The sequence below is a fragment of the Thamnophis elegans genome, chromosome 3, assembly GCF_009769535.1.
Source record: "Thamnophis elegans isolate rThaEle1 chromosome 3, rThaEle1.pri, whole genome shotgun sequence".
Lineage (NCBI taxonomy): Eukaryota > Metazoa > Chordata > Lepidosauria > Squamata > Colubridae > Thamnophis > Thamnophis elegans.
In genome coordinates this window covers 58,371,336-58,394,401 of record NC_045543.1, presented here as the reverse complement: position 1 = coordinate 58,394,401, position 23,066 = coordinate 58,371,336, and the positions used below count along the sequence as shown (strand labels likewise).

The 23,066-nt window shown below is 38.8% G+C and overlaps 1 protein-coding gene across 1 annotated transcript in view; it reads left to right on the top strand.

Moving 5' to 3' along the window:
- The window catches only part of KIAA1958 (KIAA1958 ortholog), a 37,004-nt gene extending 25,470 nt beyond the window's left edge, over positions 1 to 11,534 (top strand). The window contains exon 2 of the mRNA XM_032214310.1: positions 10,481 to 11,534. Within this exon, the coding sequence (XP_032070201.1) occupies positions 10,481 to 11,526 (1,046 nt within the window). The 3' untranslated portion in view covers positions 11,527 to 11,534. The remainder of the gene's footprint in view (positions 1 to 10,480) is intronic.
- Positions 11,535 to 23,066: the final 11,532 nt, after the last annotated feature.

Genomic DNA, 23,066 nt, shown 5'->3' with positions numbered 1-23,066 from the left:
CCCCTCACAAATTTATAAATTTACTAACTAAAATAATTACCCTTCCCAATGTCTTCATGAAACTTCTAATATGAGAGTAGAAGGGGATCTCGGTATTCTTCTACTCAACCAAGTTCCTCCTCAAGAGCCTTTTTGTCAGGGCTTTCCGATCCTAGATGTGTTTGGAGAGTAACCATATAATCTCAATTATCCATAATTCAGCATTACCATCTCAGTGTTGAAGACCGAGATAATGCTTCTTTATCTATGGAGATCTCAGTCATCCTGGTCATAGTTATCCCTAAGGTGCTTTTTTCAAAACTGGACTTTTTTTGTTTTTCTTTGAAAACACTTCTCATCCAAGAAGCTTCTTCAGCTTCTTCAGTTCACGTCATAACTGAAGAAGCTTCTTGGATGAGAAGTGAAACATCTTCAAAGAAAAACAAAGAAAGTCCAATTGCCTCTGGAAAAAGCACCTTTGAACTTCATTTATCTGATTTATCCCTTTGTTGTTGCGGAGTATTTGCCCATTCATGGGCAGATAGGTCATTTACGATGTACGGAGACCAGCTAGAACTTTTTTCTCAATGATCATCTGTGCATTCATAAAAATACACACATCTTTTCTTAAAACATCTCCCTTGGTAGGCATTCCTGAGTTTTGTAAGACTGAAAGAATTTTGAAGTAGGAAATTGAAAGGAAAAAAACCCAGCATCTTAGAAGCATGTGCTTCTTGACTAAAAATTTGTCTTAACTCTTCAAGGTTTTGAAATGAGTCTCTATGAAGGCATATTACCTGAAGAATTGAAGTTCAAGATAAACAATTTGGGTTTTTTTTGCAAGAAGATTCAATGGTTTCTTAGTTACAAGAGATCTTTAATTCATAAAAGATATCATAGCCTCACTGCAGATGCATCATTTATCTTTACTAAACAAGAATAAGAAGCTATAACACATTTGATTTATGTTGTGACAAGCCCTTCTACAAAAGATGTGATGATTGTTTAGCACATTTCACGCTGATGTCTAAACAGGACCCTGCTTGGAATGGTACATTGTCAGTCAGAATTCTGATGATGTGAACAGCTACAAAATAATTGCAGGATGTGTATAAAATACTCTGGTGTACCGACATTCTGGAGGCTTAGGTGCTGAAGCACAAAATTACATTCACTCAAATGATACAGTGCAATTATGTTTGTATTGACCAAATTTGTAGACTTTGCTTCTTTGTGTGAGCAAATGTTTCCTTAAAATTAAAACATATTGTTTCTGCAAATGATTACATACTATATTGGACAATTTTGGGCATGCTATGGTAAGCCCACATAACACTACTGTTTCATTAGCTACACTGGCTTTCAATGAGCTTCCAGATACAATTTATGGTGCTGGTTAGGGTTAGGGTTAGGGTAATAATAACCCTATTATTTTCTGTATTAATTTATTTTAATTGTATTGGCTGTATAAATATTTCTGTGGTTGCTTACTTGATAGTTAGTCCTACCAAGTCACAGATTATATCCCTATGGAAGTTTTCTTGGAAATGCAAGCGGTAAAAATCTACATATGTGAGTCTAGATTGCACTTTTCATAACGTATAAGGTGAGGTACATATACCAGTAATATAAAGAAAGTGGGAAACCCATTGTTGATAACCATTGGAAAAATATACACTATTTCAATGTGTATGGCAATACAATGTTGTTTTTGTTCCAACATACAATGCACATAGTCCTCAACTTACAACCATTTGTTTAGTGACTGTTTGAATTACTACAGCACTGAAAAAAGTGACTTATGACTGGTTTTCACACTGATGACGATTGCAACATCCCCATGGTCTCATGATCAACATTGGGACACTTGGCAACTGATTCGTATTTATGATGGTTGCAGTGTCCCGGGGTCCAGCTGACCACCTAACAAGCAAAGTCAATGGGAAAGCCAGAATCACTTTCCAACTATGTGGAAAGTGTGGAAAGTTTCTAACTTAAACAACTGTAGTGATTCACTTAACAAGTGTAGCAAGAAGGATGTTGTAAAATGGGGCAAAACTCACTTAACGATTGCCTCGCTTGGCAAGAGAAATTGTGGGGTCCATTGTGGTCATAAGTCAAGGACTACCTGCATTCAGACTACAATATGACTCCTTTGTAAGTAAACATATAGTAATTTTCTCTATGTCTGTACTAAGCCCTGTAGCTCTGTGTACATCTCCACCCAAAATTAGTGAATAGCAATAGCAATAGCACTTACATTTATATACCGCTTCACAGTGCTTTTCAGCCCTCTCTAAGCAGTTTACAGAGTCAGCATCTTGCCCCCAACAATCTAGGTCCTGATTTTACCCACCTCGGAAGGATGGAAGGCTGAGTCAACCATGAGAAGATGCATTCTCATGGAGGATACTATTTTGAACACAGAAGTGGCTTAAGAAAAGTCAGCGTGCAAAACCGGAACCCATAACGATACCAAGAGCTTGTTTTAGAGTGAAAATAGGACAAACTCCTAAAGCTATTTTAGTCATAGCCCCGGATAATAATGCATTGCGCTGGCTGACTTTATTTGAGAAAACATTTAATCCTTTTCACAGTGATCAACATTACATCTGATGCCTAGTCAAAACAGATGACACGTAAATTGCACCCCTGTCAACACTTCACAAAGAGAAGGAAGTTAACTGCAATGGAGCAGAGAAAAGAACTCCCCCCCCCTGCTTTTGACCTACTTGCCTTGCATTCCACAATTTTATGTGTATCCCTCATCTTCCTTCTGTCAGTGAAGTGGGAGAATCAAACTGCCAGAAGAAATCCCTGCAATTGCTCTGCCTAGTTTTGAATGCAATAACTGGATTTGCATATAGAGGAACAGTAATGTGCTTAGTGTTTTGGGGTATGGCCCAGCCACAGGAAAGAAGCCAGTATCTAATCTGGTTATAAATCACAGATGAACATGTGAAACTTGCTTAGGAATCCTGGCTTGTTTTTAATCCTGGCTTGCTCTGGAATTTCACATGCTATGTCATAATGTGATGTATTGTTATGTACAAACAAGCCAGTGTCATATATAAATCAGGTTTCACATTGGGTCAACTTAATGACTGTGGCTATCCAAAAGGAAGATTAAAACCATGACTTGGCATGTTGTATAAAGCGATTCATAATGTTCTCACTCTTTCCAGAGGTTGTGAGTTCGATCCTAGGCAGAGGCAGAAGTAGGGTTTCCTGCTTGGGCAGTGGGTTGCGCTAGATGACCTGCAAGGTCCCTTCCAACTCTGTTAATCTGGTAGAAGCATTGGTGAAAACAAACCAGAAAAATATATATGATTTGACAACCAGCAAGTGTGACTAGCTTAGGTGAAAGACCAATATTAAAATAAATAATGATTTCTTTAAAATGCTTACATGGTTATCAGTGCTGTTACTGCTGGAATAGCATATGCTGATTACTTTTTAATTGGGAAAATTGGATTGATTATTTAAAAAAAAGAAAAATTAATTCATTATTTATTCGGAAACAGCAATGAATTAGAGACATGAAAGCCAGCTTGGTGATTTTAAGGCCAATCATTCTCTCTCAGCTTACCTCACCGCACAGGGTGGTTGTTGTGTGGAAAATAGGAGGAGGAAAGTGTGTTGCATATGTTCACTGTCTTGAATTATTTGTAAAAATAATAAAGGTGGGATACAAATAAATAAATATAAATATAAAAAACTATTAACTATAACTTTATTCTTCTTCATCCAGTTTATCACTGATATCGAATACTGTTTTAAGACTTGAATAATTTCTTTTTTTTTAAATAGTCTTTATTGGTTATACATTTTTTTAAGGATAAAATATACAAATACGAATACAGTTTTAAACATACAACCCCCCCACCCCACCCCCGCGGTGACAGTCATTCACAGCCCAACTTTTTTTCCTTCCTCATTGTTTAGTCTCTAAGGAGAATCTTCTCGTTACAAAGTTCAGGGATCTATTACAATACCCATGTTCACTTTTAGTTCCCATTGTTAACAACTGCTATTTGACTTTCCCCGTTTTAAGTCCCTGCTGTTCTCTTTGTCGCCCACATATACCATAGGTTCCAGCTAAGATAATGTTCTGTTTCTCCTTTGTCCCTCAGCCAACCCATCATTCTGTCCATTTCTGCACAATTTCTTTAATGGCAACCATTGGGGATCAATGCCACAGTGAATAAGTCTATCCTTTTGAAAAGGGAAAATTTTTAATATTCCAGGTTTTTAAAGGCCTGTCCATCTTGGAAAATCTGTTCCCCAAGCTCTTATTCAGGAAAAATACTAGAAATACTAGAAATAATAGGTTATCTAATATTACCCCCCTGGCTTCCAGGTGGTGACGTCATTGTGCCTAGAGCGGGGTAAGGGAGCTCCTCTAACCCCTAGCTCTAATTTCTTTGTGTGGGCTCTTTTTTGGAGCACTGCTGATCCCGAAGAGACCAGCAGATTAAAGGGGATATTCTGCAGACGCCGGGGTGGTAAGGCAAATCCCCTGGCAGATAGGAGAAACCCCCCTAAATGGACGAAGAAGATATCCCACCATCTGGTTAGGAGTGAGCAATGGCGGCCACATAGAAGGAAGAAACAGAAATAGAAGCAGATGAATTTGGGTCCTTGCTATTATTGCCGACAATCCAGAGAGGAAAGCAACGCGAAACTGGCAAAGTGGGTGAGCTGAGAGAAGAAGAAGCCAGGAGAGAAGCTATTTTTTACAGTTTAAGTTTGCCGGAAAGAAGAAATGCAAAGAGGCTGAGTTAGAACGGACAGGAAGGGACAGCCGCAACAAGCCACAGTAAGAACAAAATCCCGACATGGACTCCAGGGAACAAAATTTGCCGGAAGGATTTGGAAGGTTTAAAGAAGTGGCTGCATAATAGTCGGGTTGGCAAACGGAGTTTCCTTTTTTTCTGCTTCCCAGCCCTTCTGCCGCTGGGTTGAATTTGTTAAGTATCTGATATTGATCTGACTGGGAGCTTGGAGCTGTGCCAGAGACAAGAAATAGAGGTCTGTCTTTTGCTTCATGGACTATAACACTGACACCAAGGAGAGAGTGACTTAGAGAGACTAATTATTAGAACTGAATACTGAACAACTGACAAAACTGAGGGATATCTATTGATACAAGAATAGGGTGTGATGTATAAATTTATGATATTTACTAATCAAATTAATCAAATAGAATACTACTAGTATTATTACATAGGACTGTTTAAGTATTGAAAGGTGATACCAAGGAAGGATAATTGTGGAATTGTTGTTGAATATTGGTTTATACAATTATAATAATTATAATACATTATTGATATTACTGATAAGGTATAAATAAGGTAAAAGTTATAACCAATAGTGGGCAAGACCAAAAAAAGGGGGTTAAAAATGCCAACCTCATCAAAATTAGGGAAAAAGACCACACCCAATGTGACTGCAGCAATGCCCCCCTCCTCAAATAAGAAAACAATGGAGAGTGCATGGGGTTTGGAGAAAGGGGAAAAGATGGCAGAATCAGCGGGACCAGCACCTATGATGCAAAACATGCAATCGATGCTACAGATGATACAGGAGACCTTGGCTATAAGCCAAGCAGAGACAAGGAAAAATCACGAAGAATTAAAAAATGAATTGGGAGAATTGAAAGGAACAATCAAAATTGTAGACGATAAAGTTGAAAAGATACAGAATACCTTAACAATCAACGAACAGAAAATCCAATGTATGGAAGAAAAAAATACAACAATCAGATCAGAAGATGGGAAAAATGGAAATAGAATATAGGGAACTTAATAAAGAATTGGAATTGTTAATAATCCGACTTGAAAACGAAAAAGCGGCATTCTACCTAAGATTTCAAAACATACCAGAAGAGAAGGAGGAAGATCTGAAAGAAAAAATTGCTATTATCCTTACTGAATTTCTGCAAAAAACAGAACAAGAATTGAGAGCAAACATTGATGTGGCTTACAGGGTGAATACTAATTATGCAAGGAGACATAGGCTCCCGAGAGAGGTACATGTAAGATTCACTAAAAAAACTGCCAGAGATGAAGTGTACAAAAAAAAAAAAAAGACGATTATACTACAGGGAAAAGAGCTGACCACGCTTAAACAGATCCCACAGAGAATCCGGGAACAACGCAGGCAATACCAATTTTTATCAAACGAGTTGAATAAAAACAGAATAATGTACAGATGGCTGGTACCAGAAGGTGTTCTGGTATCTTGGCAAGGAAAAAGATATAAGATAGAGAATTTAGAAGAAGCACACAAATTCTATGAAGAACACTGTAATAGGAAGGAAAACAAGGAAGCAAAGAGGAATTAGAATACAGAGGTCAAGTGGAAGACACATCAGAAGACAGCGAAAGAAGCAGGAGAGAAGAACAGAGACAAGAAAGAGAAAGAGCAGAGAAGGAAGACAGCGGAAGAAGCTGGAGACAAGAACAGAGGCAAGAAAGAGAGAGAGCAGAGAAGGAAGACGCGAGAGGGAAAAGTCAGATACAAACTAGAAATAAAAGAAACAATCTCAACTAGAGATGGATCAAGAAATAACAATTATGTCTATAAACTTGAATGGACTGAACTCACAAAAAAAAGAGCCCAGATGTTTAATATTCCTATTGAAAGTAGACCAGATATGGGTTAATTGGTATAGATGGATGGAGCAAAGAAATAAAAAGCAATGAAAGAATAGAACAACCCTCAAAAATAATAATTATGAGTAAAACAAGGGGTCATGATTGGTGAAAAAAAATCAGGATGATAGCTGGTATATAGACTGTAGAAGGCTAGAGAAAAAAGGAAATAATGTGAAAAAATGATTTGTGGAAATAACACCTTCAAGAAAACATAAACTGGACCTGAAAGAGACACCTATAACAATAGAAAAAGAAAGGAAGGGAAGAAGGAAGGAAAGGAGGGGAGGGAGGAAGTAGAGAATGGAAGGACGAAGGAAAGGAAAGAAGTGGAGGGTGGGAGAGAGGGAGAGAGAAGGAGAGATAGTAGGAGAGGAAGAAGTGTGGAGGAGAGGTAGGGGAAGAAGAAAGAAGTAAGGAGAGGTGGGTGGAAAGGAGAGAAAGAAGGAGAGTAGGGGGGAAGAGAGAAAAAGAGAAGGAGAAAGGGTAGGAAGTAGAAGAAAGAGGGTAGAGGTAGGGGAGAAGTAAGGGAAGGAAGAAGGGGAAGGAGAGGAGGAAGGAAGGAAGTAGAGAAGGAAGGGAGGAAGAAAAGAAAGAGAAAAAAGGTGAGATGTGGAGGAGAGGTAGGGGAAGAAGAAAGAGGTAAGGAGAGATGGGTGGGAGGGAGAGAAAGAGAAGGAGAGGAGGGAGGAAGAGAGAAAAAGAGAAGGAGGAAAGAGAAGACAAAGGGTAAGAGTAGGGGAGAAGTAAGGGAAGGAAGAAGGGGAGGGAGAAGGAAGGAAGGAAGTAGAGAAGGAATGGAGGGAGAAAAGAAAAGAAAGAGAAAATAAGGTGGTGTCAAAGCAGGTCTGAAGGATGGTAAATAATACATTCCAAATTATACCTTATACCCCTTTTAAATGGAATAATAATAATATAAGAATGGCAAAGAAAAAGAATAACTATATGAATGTATACCTATAACCGCATGTAAGAGAATAGATGATAGTAAAAATATAAAGCACAATATAGGTAAATAATACTTGATCATAAGTAGCTAAGTATAAGTAAATAAAGAAATGTATATAAAAATGGATAATGAGTAACGAGATTACGAACGCAAGATAGAAATGTACAGAAAGGAAAACACTAACTGCAAAGAAACCGATTCGGAACTGCTGTATGATATACGATGGAACTTATTGTTCCTATGTTGTTTTTAAGTTATGTGGTTATTTTTGTTAATGTGTTTATGTGTTCTGTTGATGTGCTTATGTGTATAAAATTAAAAAATAATTAAAAAATAATATTACCCCCCTTTTGAAAATTAAATGAAGAACAATTCAATAAATCTGAGTCCCAGCAAAAGCATTTACATTCCTAAGATTATTGATCCAGTTTAGATCCAAATATACTTCTCTGTGTGAGATGTGAATACAAAGACAATACAATACAATTGTGAATACAATAGTACCTCAAAGTCACCCCCTAGCATTCTTTAGATAAATTGTTCTAACAGTCCCTGGAATTCCCCTCCATGAAATATTGGTTAAAATGGGGCATAAATCATCTGATTACAAGGAAGAGAGGAAAAAAGGACATCTTTATGGGGATACAATGATTATTCCTCTTTTAAATTTTAAAAAGAACTGAATTATCTGGCAGATGAGGAAAGAAACTGCCTTTAGTCCTACATTCTGAACTTGGCAATAGCATTCTAGGTTTCTGTCTATAAAGTAATAGCTTGTCAGTCCTTCAAGAGAACTAAGGTCAAGAAACTGAAGCAGCAGAGATTGTAAGAATGCCCTTTTTTGTTGCAAAGTAGAAGAACTGAATCTAAAAAGACTGCCAGAATTTCTCTCTGTCTCATTTTATAGCAAACTAAATTAAGTCAGGATTATTTTGAGTTTCTTTCTTATGCATTCCACTTTCTGAATCATCTTTTTCCCCTCATTTAATGTTTCATTGCTCCTTTCCTCCTTCTCAGGAGTGGGCTTCAAAAATGTCAGCAACGGGTTCTCTGCCCAGTTGCTGGGTGGGTGTGGCCATGGCCTAGTTGGTCTCCTGCACTATGGTGGCAGGGGGGAGGTGTTTTGTGTTCCCCAGACTCTGGAGGCTTTCCTCGAACCTCTAAGAGGGAAAACTGTCTCCCCTAGGCTCCGGAGGCCTTCCGGGAGGCCTGTTTTCCTCCCCTCCCTGAGCTTCCACACTTACCTCGCATCCAAAATGGGCCACGTGGAGACTCCTGGGAGGGGAAGGGTGGGTGGGACCAGCCAAGGATGGGATTTGGAGATTCTCTGAACTGCCCATAATGTTAGCTACGGGTTCTCCCAAAGCCAGGTGAACCTGTAGCAGCCCACCCCTGCCCCTTCTAAAGATTAGGTATGCATTTTTTCACATGGTAGCTTTGAGGAAGAGGATTTTTTTTCCATTGGGAAACAAATGGAAAGAAGAATAGAATCATAGGGCTGAAAGGGATCTTGGAGCTCTTCTAGTTCAACCCCTGCCCAGGGTTGGAGTCCTTATTCCATTAACCCCCCCACCCCAACTCCAGGAGGCAAGCTGTTCAGTCCTCCTCCTCCTCTCTTGGTACATCTTGATCTCTGTCCATATCTGGAGGCATAGAACTATTTAATTTTGTTTAATTGTACTCCTGTAATTAATGTATCTGGCAATAAGCACAGAAACTATGAATCAGTTAACGGATGAAGAGATGCTTAACAAAGCAGGAAAACAGAAGTGCATTTTTTAAAATTATGATAAATAGATCTGCTTATTTGTTTTGATATTGACATTGATTAATTGATTTCTATTTTATCTTAAACCAATGAAAGATAGAATGGAATATGAATGAATAACTGATAAACCCATAGTTTCCCTGAAAATTGATTCCTTAACTTGCTAAAGGCAACCATATGTAACAGTGTACTTAACTAGTATTTGGAGAGTCCATATATTTCATTTAAGGATATTAAAAACAATAGATGAAAACATTTTTTCTCACAAAGATGACTATGGTAAATTATTCTGAACTAGTAAAATCTTTGGGATTTTTTGCAGTGTTTATTAGAAAATGAACACAAATCTGATCTATGTGGGCAGCTTTAGACAGTTTTTCTAGGACTCTAAAGTGAAAAATACCACATCCTTTTAAATTTCAGCCTTCAAAGTAACTTCCTATAAATTGTTAAGTGTAAATTGTTAGTTGAAAGACAGAAAGTTTTTCTCAATAAATCATTAGTCAAGATCACCCAACATGGCAATTCGGTCTGCGGGGAAAAATTGCTTACATTTTTGTTCTTTGTATAAATTGTCCACTGTCCTAGACTTGCTTAAAGAATGTAAGTTGTTTTTGAATTAACACATTACATTAATATGTTTTAATACCCAAACGCTCAGCTTATTTAGCATGTTATAAAGTGCTTTGATTAAAAGTATATAAACAACACATGGAACCAGTACAGCCTCTGATTTCACAAATGAAATGGTTCAGTATTGTTTTCTTAATTGGACCTTTCCACTCAACAGTGGAATCACTGAAAAATATTTTCTATTTCCTAGATTCTTCCAAAATGTAAACCAACCTAAATCTCAGGTTTTTCTCTCCCTACAAATCTCTGTAAATTAAATGTGTGCCAGTAAGTTGAAGAATATATATATATAAGTTTTTTTTCATATCTTTAGTAACATCATTTGTGAAACAGAAGTTGGCTGTCCGTGCTTGACAGGTATGTAAGGAATTACACTGTTGTCATCTTTGTGAACATTAATTGATTTTTATTTTGTTTTAAGGAAAAACATAATTTGAGAAAAATTATGCATCCCATGAGCTTGTTCTTACATATCACTTCTTTTGCTTCTCCCAGACCAAGATGAGAGAGCTGCCGAACTTAGTAGAGAGCAAAATGAGAAAACTATTCGCAGTACCCAGACAGCTCTCCGAAACTTCAGAGAGTTTCTCATCTCTAAGTATCCTTCAGAAACCAGGGAGATCTACATTATTCCTTGCAAAGAACTAGATGCTTACCTAGCATCCTTTTTTGTCGATGCCCGGCAGAAGGATGGTTCAGAATATGAGCCAAACAGCTTGGCCAACTACCAGTGTGGGCTGGAGCGCTATCTCAAAGAGCATCGATATGCATACAGCATCACCCGAGACAAGGAATTCAAGAGGTCCCAGGAAGCACTGAAGCAGAAGCAGATGGAACTGAGGTGCAAAGGCAAAGGCAACAAGCCGCACAAATCAATGAAACTTACTTTTGCCGATGAGCTGATTCTCCGCAAAAGAGGCCTGCTAAGCCGATATAATCCTGAGGGATTGCTGAACCTTGTCTGGCTCAACAACACAAAGGCCTTTGGCCATTGTACTGGCTTCCACGGGTCGACTCTCAAATGGGGGGACATTAGACTTCGGGTGACAGAGACCGGCTTAGAATACTTGGAATGGATGGGCCAAGATGGCAGCGATGGGAATTCCAAGATTAAGAGAACAGGCACAGATTCCCGAGTGTATGCCACTCAGCATGCTCCACAGACTTGCCCCGTGCAAGATTATAAGGAATACGCACAAAGGCGTCCCCCCGCGATGCGGTACGAGGATGCCCCTTTCTACTTATCCATTAAGCCGGTTGTTAATCTAGCTGCATTACACTGGTACAATTGCCAGGCCCTAGGTAAGAACAAATTAGCCAAGATGGTCAAGACTATGTGTGAGAAAGGGAATATTCCTGGAAGGAAGACCAACTTCAGTGTGTACCAGAGCTGCAGCACCCTCTCAGAAGCCCAGAGTAACCAGCTGGTGCTAATCTGCAACAACCTAAGCCAACAGGCCGCTCAGTCCGTAGCAAGTCATTCTAGTACTGGCAACTTCATAGTGTCTGCATCTTATGACTCTTCTTCGGATACAGCTTGAAAGGACACTCAGCGGAACCATGAGGTGCTAGAAGCTTTGGTGTCTGGTAACATACATTGTCTGTGATTCTACAGTTCTCATTAGACTCACCTTTCTCCAGTGTCAAATCCCGTTATCAAAACGCACACACACACACACACACACACACACACACATATATATATATACACATACACACACACATACATACATACATACTACATATATATATATGTAGTATGTATGTGTATATATATATATATATATATATATATATATATATATATATATATATACACACACACATACTATATATATATACAAACATACATATATATATATACACACATACATATATATATATATAAATACTACATATATAAATATATATTTTTTTCTTTTTATGAATATGTGAATAGAAATAGCTTAGCCTAATTTATATAGTATTTCTTAATGCTGATGGTGAAAAAGGAAGCATATTTATGGGATGCTAATTTAATGGCTGATTATGAAACTGAAAAATAATTTTCAGGCCATCTCTAATTTTAGCATTACCCATATTTTAAACTTTAGTCAGTGTGAAATTTGATTAATTGTCACTTTTTTCCAAAGCAAGATGCAAAGTATAAAGTAAGACAATATTGACCATTTTTTATTAAAAGCTCCAATAAGCCCTCCATATGACCGAATAGATATGGAGACAATTTAAAGTGATGAAGTTGATATGTTCTGTGAAGTTCTTTGAAGGCATCATGAATAAAGGGAAATTTTTGAAATTGCCTTGATACAATTCAGCAATGCTTTCAGGCATTTGCTTTCATTGCCTTTGAAAAGTGCCCCATCTTCATTTTTAAAAGTAGAATCACCCTCAAATTCTCAAACCTTTTAAAAGTGTGGCATGAATTTGTTATGTGAGAGAATGAAGGCAGGAATATTTTTCTACTTTGTTTAGTTCTTTTTGTAGTTCAGCTAGATTTTTTTTAAAATTGTGTTGATGAGGCTATGGAGAAGGAAAAGAATAAAAAAAAGCTTGCTATTTATTGCAATGTTTTCTTTTTATGATTTAGGTCCCTAAATGCCAGTTATGCCAGCTAAGAAAAAGAAGGAAATGCTAACAAAATAGCAGTAAATAAAAGTACTATTAATTAATATGTAAAAGAAATATCATGGCAAATAGGAAGACTGTTAATTTTGAAGACTTGTCTTTTAGTACTTTCTGTCTAGCCGCTTCATTACTGTGGGTTTTAAACATGTTTTTGAATATTGGATTATATTTTAATTTGCTGCAGGTTGAACAACTACAATCCAAAATAGACTGGTTGATTTAAGATTGCTTAATTCTACTGGATTGTGACCTCTCCACTATGGTGGAGCTCCACAATTGGAATAGCTCCACAATTAATTAGCAATAACTGCAACACCCATGCTTTATGTGTACATTGTGTAATTGTGGACAAGATGGAAGATAGCTGTGCAGGAGAATAGGTAAGAAATTGCAGATCAGCTGTCTCAATGCTCTCTAATTCAAGGGAAGGAAAAACCTGGAAGATCAATAGTTGCACTAATGGACGTGGACTGCAAAAATCCAGACAATTACTAGATGGCAGCAAAAAGAAAGATTAGAATGGATGAATCTTTGATGCAAAAGAAAACAAATAGCTTGTCTAGTCTTTGCCTTTTTTTAAAAACAGGGCGATAGAAATATCCCCACATCGTCAGGGTTCCACAGTGAGTCACCATGAAACATTTCTTGATAGAGACAAGAGAAAAGCACTTACTGATTTGTTTATAAAAATATAGACTTGTAATATAATCGTATCACAAAGAATTGGGACAGTGCCAGGGAGCAGGTAACATTCTTGTAGATTTCCTCCCAACCCATCCATTTTAGGCATTGAAGTAGAAGAAGAGTTGCAGATATTAAATACTTGATTAGTGGGTTTCTGGGAACTGGCATTTGCAGCTCATTTTATGCAATAAAACATGTTAAACAGGTCCTGGGGATAAGTGAATGTCATCTGTCCACTCTTCATAAGAGAATAATATAGTTAAATTCAAACTGTTGCTTTCGCTTATACAAACTGGGAGGATGCGTCTTGTTCTGTCTATGAATCCTCTTTCACGGTGATAAACAAATCTTATTTCAAATTATGCATTCCTAATTTCTGCTAGCATTTATCTGACAAGAAATGAATCTTCCTGTAGCAGCTCCTTCCTTGCACATTAACCTTCCCTTTCCTCTCCTGTAAAGTCATTACTTATTCACAGCAATTTATACTTGTCTTCAGCCAGAAAGGCATCTAAAGTGACTTACATATTATTAATTTTAAAAAGGCACCATCCCCGTTAAATTACATACATCAGATAAAAGTGATGGGAATAAAAGAAAAGAAGCTAACTTAGCTACGGATCTCTTGAAATTAGCTGAAGAAGATGGAGCCATTCCAGCAGCTGTGCCACAAGACTGATTCCATCAGGTTTTTCTTGTCCCTGAGTTATTTTCATTCCTGTTGACCACTGTAGTTTAATGGTCATGCTTACTGATGATTGAATAACTAGCTGGAATGAAAAAGTACGTGGAAGGAAGAAGAAGCTTATGGAAGTGGCCTGGAATGGTGCCGATAGAATGGCTCTTTAAATAATTTAGGAGCCAATTGCTAAATGCTAGAATAACGACTTCATGAGGTTGGTAGTGTCGTGGTTTAAAGATGCTCTTCTGTCTCACTACCCAGATGACTCAGCATTATTGAAGGAAGCATGAATTCTGCTTTATAGCACTAAAAATATGTCTATCTCTCCCTTGTCTAAAGCACATCAACATCTTCCAGTAAGATAATGATCCTAAACATATAAGCAAGTCTGCAAGAGAATGGATGAAGAAAAAAAATGCAGTATTTTGGAAATGGCCCCCAAGTGAGGCAGGTTTAAGTCATCTTTTGCTACATTGCAGTTAATCATCTTCTCTATTCCAACAAAGTCCAGGGAAAATTTAGCTGTATAACACAGCTGGGTTGTGATTGTTTTTACTTTGGAAGGAAGTCAGATGACTATGACTAGAAATAGATGCAACTGGGCCTGCAAATTTTGTGTTGGTGTAGGTTTTTTTTTGACAAGATAATTGGGTAGCACTTCAACTTAGCAATGGAGAAAGAACCCATGATTATACATTTTGGTCAGTTGTCCTTTTAAATATGAGTCTCATATTTCTTAACGGCCTTCTATCTCTTATATAATGGTTTCACTGAAAGAAGTGGGAAGCTTATGAAAACAGGTAGTTCTCAATTAACAATGATGACTGGACCAGGGAACTCCCTCACTAAGGGATGCAGTAGTAAATTGTGATGTTGCATGACTGCGCTGATCGATGGCACAGTTCTGGCACTTCTAGTTCCAATCACTAGGCAAATCCCTGCAGTGTGACATCACATGCAGATTCGCAACTTCCTGCTGGCTTCCCCATTGACTTCACTTGTCAGAAGCTTGTAATGAAAGTCCTAAATCATAATCACGTGACTACAGGACACTGTGGCCATAACCATAGTAATTACAATCTGGTTGCCAAGCGTCCAGATTGGGTCTGCAAAGGCACAGTGGATGGACGCAAGTTCAAGGACCAGTTGTAAGTCTCTTCCTCCAGCACTGTCGTAAATTCAAATGGTTGCTGAATGAATAGCTGTTAACTGAGAACTACCTGTACTAGCTAAAAGAGTATTAGTTAAAATGTCCACAAACAGTTGTATATCACTTTCTAACTTTTTTTAAAAAAAATCAGGCACAAGATAGAATCAAACCATTCTAAATTGTTTACAATCTAGCACAAACTTATAATAGGGAACAACAAGTGAGAATTTCACTTTTGCTTAAAACTTGCTAATCAATTACTAACTCACTGATCTAGTGAGCAGCCTCTTTCCTTTTTCCTTTAATTGTCTCCACATCATGCCTTGCTGACAAGTGTAATTGCTTAGCCTTGTTCGCTTGTGACACCGCTTTATGTATTACTTAACATTGAGGTTAATTGAAGGATGTTGGCAAGATTGACAAATGGCAGGGCTCCTACTGAATCTTGTAGATAAAAGCAAATTAACATATGGCGCTTTACAGTGGTCAGTACCTGAAATAGCTTAGAAATTCACAAGTGGAAAATCTTGAACTGCTTTTATGCATTTAAGTATTGTATTGCTGGCCTTAGAAAGTCATTGGAAGGAGTGGTATCGCACAATGTAAGAGCAAACATGATTTATCTAGTAATATCTATACAGCCAACTGCTAGGGAAAAGGCCCAGTTTTCAGGAGGTTAAAAAGCCTGCAAACCTATTAACATTTTGTCAGGTGCGACTTCATTTAATAATCAGGAAAGAAACCACTCAACTCCATTTGTTTGACATTAAGTGTACTTTTACTAATTACTAATGAAAAGTAGCGAAGCTAAGCTGAATCTGGTTAATTAGGCGCAAAAGCAAAGAATATCATGTATAATTCAATCCCCTCCCCTTGGCACCCCAGTCCATAGTCCAATTATAATTCACCCAACTGTCAGGTGGGAGACATCTTCAAAAAACATCACCAGGATGGAATGCTGGACAGTTAACCTTGGCGGGAAACTCCCTTCCTCCACATGTGCAATGAGATGGTCAGGCCAGCGTCTAGAATCTTCCTCCAGCACATAACGATTCCCTTCCCAAATAACATGCCCCCCTCCCCGTTTCAATGGCAGCCGAAGCAGCAGCAAAGCAGAGGCTGACATCCGGCCCTCCTCCAGAAAAGGGCGGTCAGACCTGCAGAAATGAAAAGAACACAAACAAACTGACAGACAACAATACACGAAAGAGAGAAAGGAGAAGGGAGAAAAAACAAAAAAGGAAAATTAGGAGACTGTCCAAGAATCAGGGCTTGTCAGGATAGGCAGAGTAGAACTTGCAGAGCAGACGAGGCGCTCGAACATGGGACCCATCAACCCATTCAGTGTGAGTTAGGGGAAAATGCTTCCAAGCCACCAAGTACTGGACACGGTTCCGCCGCTTACGAGAGTCCAAAATCTCACAGATCTCAAAATGTCGCTCTCCCTCTATCAAAAGCGGGGCAGGTGGAGGAGGAAGAGGTGTTCGCAAAGAAGAAGTGAGGTGAGGTTTCAGGAGATTAACATGAAAAACAGGGTAAACCTGGTTGAGATGCTTAGGTAACTGGAGACGGACGGAGACAGGGTTGATGATCTTGACAATCGGAAAAGGGCCAACATACTTGGAGCCCAACTTCTTCGACTTCTGTGTCGTTTGAAGAAACCTAGTGGATAAGTAAACTTGATCACCAACTTTGTACTCATGGGGTTTAGTCCGTTTCTTATCAGCTTGTTTCTTATGAGCGCGGTGCGCAGCATCTAGAGTCTGGAGAGCCAAAGGCCAGACGTCCCGAAGGCGATCACTCCATTCGGACAGTGAAGACACTTGCGGCTGCTCGCGAGGAACCTCAGGAATGGGCACAAAATCTTGGCCGTACACCACACGAAAAGGGGTAAAGCCAGTACTGCTGTGCACGGAATTGTTATAAGCCACCTCAGCGTGAGGCAACAACTCCACCCAATCATCTTGTTGGTAGTTGATGAAACAACGTATATATTGCTCCAGCACAGAATTAGTCCTCTTGCAAGCCCCATTAGTTTGAGGGTGGTGGGAGGAGCTTAACCCCTGGGCGGAGCCAATCCTCTTCAGAAACTCTTTCCAAAACAGGGAGGTGAACTGAACACCCCTGTCCAAGATGATGCAGTCGGGCACCCCATGTAAGCGATATATATGTGAGATGAACATCTTAGCGAGAGATTTAGCTGAAGGGATCTTGGAGCAAGGGATGAAATGAACTTGCTTGGAGAATAAGTCAGTAACTACCCAGATTACTGTGTTTCCTTGATTCTCCGGAAGTTCAACAATGAAATCCATGGAGATCTCCTTCCATGGGGCTACTGGGCGAGCCACCGCCTGGAGCAACCCTTGGGGCTTACCCGAAGGGCGTTTAGCAGTGGCACAAACGGGACAGCTAGCAACATAAGCCTCAATGTCCTTTTTCAGTGAGGGCCACTTGACGAGGTGTAGGGTCTTGACGAATCCAAAGTGCCCAGCCATCCGGGAGTCATGAGCCAATAGAAGTACAATGGTTCTAATAGACACAGGGATGTATAACTTTGCCCCTATCCAAGCCAATCCATCTTTTATAGTGCATTCATCCATGTGTTGCTGGAACCAGTCATCCTTAGCCTTTTTTAGGGTAGAAAGAAAGTCCTCAGTGACTTCCAATTTAGAAGTTGTTTGACTTCTAGTAACAACCGGAGCAGCGAGGCTCTTTGGGGAATGACAGGCTGGACAACACTGAGCTTTGAACAGTTGTACTGAGGGAGCCTGGACAAAGCATCAGCCATAAACTTTTTCCCTCCTGGAATGTATTTCAAGGTAAAATTGAATCTATTGAAATGCTGAGCCCAGCACATCTGCTTAGGAGAAAGTTTTCTGGGGGTTCTCAATGCCTCCAAGTTTTTATGGTCAGTCCACACCTCGAAAGGGTGCTTAGCGCCTTCCAGAAAATGGCGCCATGTTGATAAAGCCCAGCGAACAGTTACTTTGGGTATAAAGTATTATCCCAGCTCTGCCTAAATAAATTATTTCAAAGCAATTTATTATGGAGACAATGTAAGGGCATTTTTTACCCTATGGATCACTGGAAAACATATGAGCTTTAAAAACATGGGGGTTAGCTAATCCAGTTCTTCCTAGCAGTTTTCTGCTCTAAAGATATTTACAACATTTTTTAAAAAAAGAAAGCAGTGACATTTTGAGAGCGGGAAATATTAACAATAACAGTTCTATGCATTGTGTACTCCAGTGGTGTTCCTGTTAAATATGCATGTTTTATAGGTGCATTTGTGACATTTGTAGGATGGATCATTAACCATTGCTGCTATAACATCCATTGTAGCTTTAGTGGAGAAGGGTGGGAGGGAATAGTATTGTTTACTGGGAGGTTGTGCAAATCAACAGTTCCACAAAATATTGTTTAATGCCCATATGAGTGCCTCTATAGAAGGAAAAAAATATGTTATATTAGGCACATTGTGCCAAACCTTTAAGTTGTGCTGCCCAACACATGCAGTCAAAGAGCATGAAGTATGTATAATCACCCTTTTCCCCCCAACATAAGACCTCCCTGGATAATAAACCCAATCTGGCTTTGGAGCACATGTGCTAAAATAATCCCTTCCCCGAAAACAACTTCTCCCCCAAAATATTGCAACGCAGCAGCAGCCATGATGATGACCATGCTCGCCGCTTCAAAAATCAGGCCAAGGGGGGGGGGTCAAAAGAAAATAAGACCCTGTCTTATTTTTGGAGAAACATGGTACCATTCTTGGCACAAATGCTTATTTTTCCTACAAATAATTGAAGTAGCACTTTTGCAGTACAATCTTATGTATATTTACTGTGCCATTCTAAACTTCCTATGAAATGGAACAGAGATATTAAGAAGAATAGAAGATTTTTTTGTGCTATGGCAGATGCTTGGGTTTATGAAGCAAAAGGTCTGCTAATGTAGATGTTCTATCAGTGACGTACTCTTGACATGTCAAGAAACTGCAGTTTCACTACAATGTGGTACTGCACCCTAACCACTGCGCCACCTGTAAGGCTGAAAAGATTGCAGTTTAACCTACTACCCTAGTGTGGGAAGTTGTGATTTAATTATAGCTCCCTAAAGTGAATATAGCACATATGCTTAAAAAAATGTATGTATAGTCACTCACAATTTCCTTTGTTAATTTCCTACTGCTAACTGAATCGGGGTCGTTAGATTGGGACTGAATGGCAATTTGCTAGTCTTGCAAAAAATAAAAGCACGAGGACTGTAAACAGCAACAAAATGAGATCTTCACACACTAAAGAAAATGTTTGCCATTTCACTTGCTTTGGAGAATTTCCTTCCCTCATGTACCTGAACCTCTTTAACACCCCAATAAAAAATTGTGTGCAATTTATTTTAAAAAAAGGGAAGAGCTGTATTCCATGAAATGATTTTAAAATGTGTATCAATCTTTATACAGACAATGATGTAATTCTTGTAAGCAAAATGTAGCTTGTAAGTTTGAATATTTTGTAAGACATTTTTATTTTGTATTGGCTAATGATGACTTTTTTTTTCAACTCGTTTTTTTTCCTCCCATGGTTCTATTAAAAAAATGATGGACATGAATTTTCCCCCCAAAGTGATTGATTTCTCTGGATGTACAATGTTGACAGCTGTTGTGTGTTACTGATTGTATCGTATCTAACCAATCTTAAAACATGTTCGATTTGCACCTTAATCTTGAGCTCATTTATACCTAACGAAAATTGCCTCAAATGCATCCAACCTAAATAATGTGACAATAACCTGAAATACGTAGATCTGTGCAGAATATTAAATAATCATGTATTGAACAAAGGGCATTAAAAAGCCTCATTGATTCATCCGGGTACTTAAGAGAATCTTTAGCTTATACAGAACGTTGAATACCATGTCTTTAAACCCAGAATTTTATAGTCTAAATTCAGAGTTGTCCTATCAGAAGATGATTATAGGTTTATTTATTTATTTATTTATTTATTTATTTATTTATTTATTTATTTATTTATAGGTTTTGTATGCCACCCACTCTCGGGAGACTCAGGGCGGCTTACAGATAAAAAGGAAGGGGGGAACATACAACAAATTAAAAAAACAACATTAAAATTCCACAACATTCATAGCTTAGGATGGGGGCTGGATAAATCAACAGCCCCAGGCCTGCCGGAACAGCCAGGTCTTGGTCGCTTTGCCGAAGGCCGGAAGGGTAGTAAGGGTCCGGATGTCCACGGGAAGTTCGTTCCATAGGGCCGGAGCAGCTACAGAGAAGGCCCTCCCCTGGGGAGTTGCCAGCTGACATTGACCGGCAGATGGAATCCGGAGGAGGCCTAGTCTGTGCGATCTTATAGGTCTCTGGGAGGTAAATGGAAGGAGGCGGTCTCTCAGGTAGCCAGGTCCTAATCCATGTAGGGCTTTAAAATTAACGACTAGCGACTTCCGGGGAGTGGCCTGTCGCCGGTCGGCAGCTTAACAGAGCTGCCCCCAGAATTCAGGACCGTTATCTACTCAATATCAAGAAGATAACTCTTTTTTCAGACAAGAAAAAAGCAGTGAGGAATCTCAGCTGGTAAGAATCTTCTTTGAAGTTCACAGTTTGTTTCTTTGTGAGCTGTGGACGGAGGGGGAGGATCAACCCATAGCTGAGTCATTCAACTCCGACCTGAACTTCGCAGCTGTTATCCACAGCACAAGACAGGACCCCCTCCCCCTCAGGACAATCTTTAGAACAGAGACTATTAAAAATCAATACGAGCAAAGACCAACTTGTGAACTTTAAAACCTTTCTCTATCTGAAATACCAGCTTCAATGTTATAAAAACCTCTTTTGTTTAATTGTCTTCAAAATGGCGTTTACAGCTTCTGCATTTGTTATCTCCGGCTTCCTGCTACAGAAGTAAAGAAATAATCTCTTATAATTCAATTAGAGCTACTCCCTTAAAGCTTTCAAGACTCTTTGTTGATTCAGAGACATTCCAAACATTCCAAACGGACTTTCTCTTTTGAAATCCTCCGTAAAACCCCTTGTAAAAAAAAAAAAGAAAAAAAAAGAAGGAAAAAAAGGGGGGGGAGGAATTTCTTTTTCTCCACATAGCACAGTGGATTAGTAATTTAGAATAAATAATTAAAACCAAAATATAATGGCATCCAAATCAACCTCTGTTAAATTACCTCCGAAAACGTCTCCCATACCTGGCACAAAGTTGTAGCCCCCACCATCTATGCCCCCTAGTGGAGATGTACTAACAAAATAATTTTTTCTGGAAATGTTCAAAAAATCCAGAGAACAGAACTTAGAAATGTTTAAAGAATTCAGAGAACAGAATCTAGAAATGATTAAAGATTTCAAAGATGAAATAAGGAATGAGATGGAAGTTCTATATGACAAATTCGATACCAGGGTCACTAAAATGAATGATAATATGATGGGAATTGTAAATGTGATAACAGAATATATTTCTGGAATGGAAGATAATTTAGAAACTCTCAATGAAGCTAAAACTAACCTGATATCCAAAACTGAAGTGGTGGAACAAAAAATTGATAATGCTGAAAAACAAATTATTATGATACAGTATAAGCAGATGGAGCTTGCATTAAGAGTGAGGGGGCTGCGTGAAGAAAAGCAGGAGAACCTAAAGCAAATGTTTTCTGAAGCTTTTGACCGTCTGGTGGGAAAACCGGGATCCAATTCTGATTGGCAGATTGACAGGATTTTTCGTGTTAACTCATGGGCAGCAAAACAAAGGCAACTTCCCCGAGACGTGGTAATATACTTTGTTACAAGAGAATCTAGAAATATGATACTACAAGAGTCCTACAATACTAAGCTTCAAATTGGTGGACAGGACCTGATTGTTTTGAAAGAAATACCGCCTCAGATGCTAAGAGCCAGAAGAGATTATGCTTTTCTGGTGGAAGAGCTCAGAAGGCGTCAGATACAGTACAGATGGGATGCCCCATTCGGTATTATAGTTACAATGGACAAACAAAGATATCGTCTCAGCTCTGTATGGAAAGCTCGTGATTTCTATCATAAGATTCTGAAGATGGGATACCCTGAACCTTCGGGATATGGTGAAAAACCACGAGACGAACAAGATAAACAGCAAACCACACAACCATTAGATAAAATGTATCATCTCCCTCTTCCGGAAGGGCAAGGAGTCAAGGAAAAAAGATCCAACCGTAAGACCACCAGACAAACGGATAAACAAGCTACTATGCAACAATCTCAACAATCATTGGCCACTGACCAAGGTGCTACTGCAACAAGCTCAGAAGCTGTGGGAGGAGCCAAACCAAAGGTGAGACAGGCCTTGCGGGAGGCTCTAAAAAAGCTTCAGGCAACCAAAAATGACAACTAAGATTTTGACATGGAATGTTAACGGACTGAACTCTCCACAGAAAAGAAAGAAAATATTTCATTATCTTAAACAGTTTAAGAATGACATAATTTGCTTGCAAGAAACTCATATCAAATCAACCGATCAAAAATATTTGTTTAACCCCAAACTGGGCCAACATTTTGCGACCTCAGCCATGGAAAAGAAAAATGGCATAGTAGTATATTTAAGAAAAGACATTAAAGCTGAGCTAATTGAAGCAGATCCCTTTGGAAGATATATAGCATTAGATTTAATCTTAGAAGGGAAAAAGACGTTACTTCTGGGAATTTATGCTCCTAATCAACAACAAGATGGATTTTATAGAAATCTCCATGCTAAATTAGTACAGTGGGATTTTGAGTCTTGTATATTAATGGGCGACTGGAATGGTGTGATCGACACCAAAAGAGATAAGAAGACAGCTCGCCCGAACACCAAATTTCGAGCTAAGTTACCCAAACCCTTTTTTGACATGCTGGACGACTTTGAATTGCGAGACGCTTGGCGCGAGAGGCATGCAGAAGAATATGA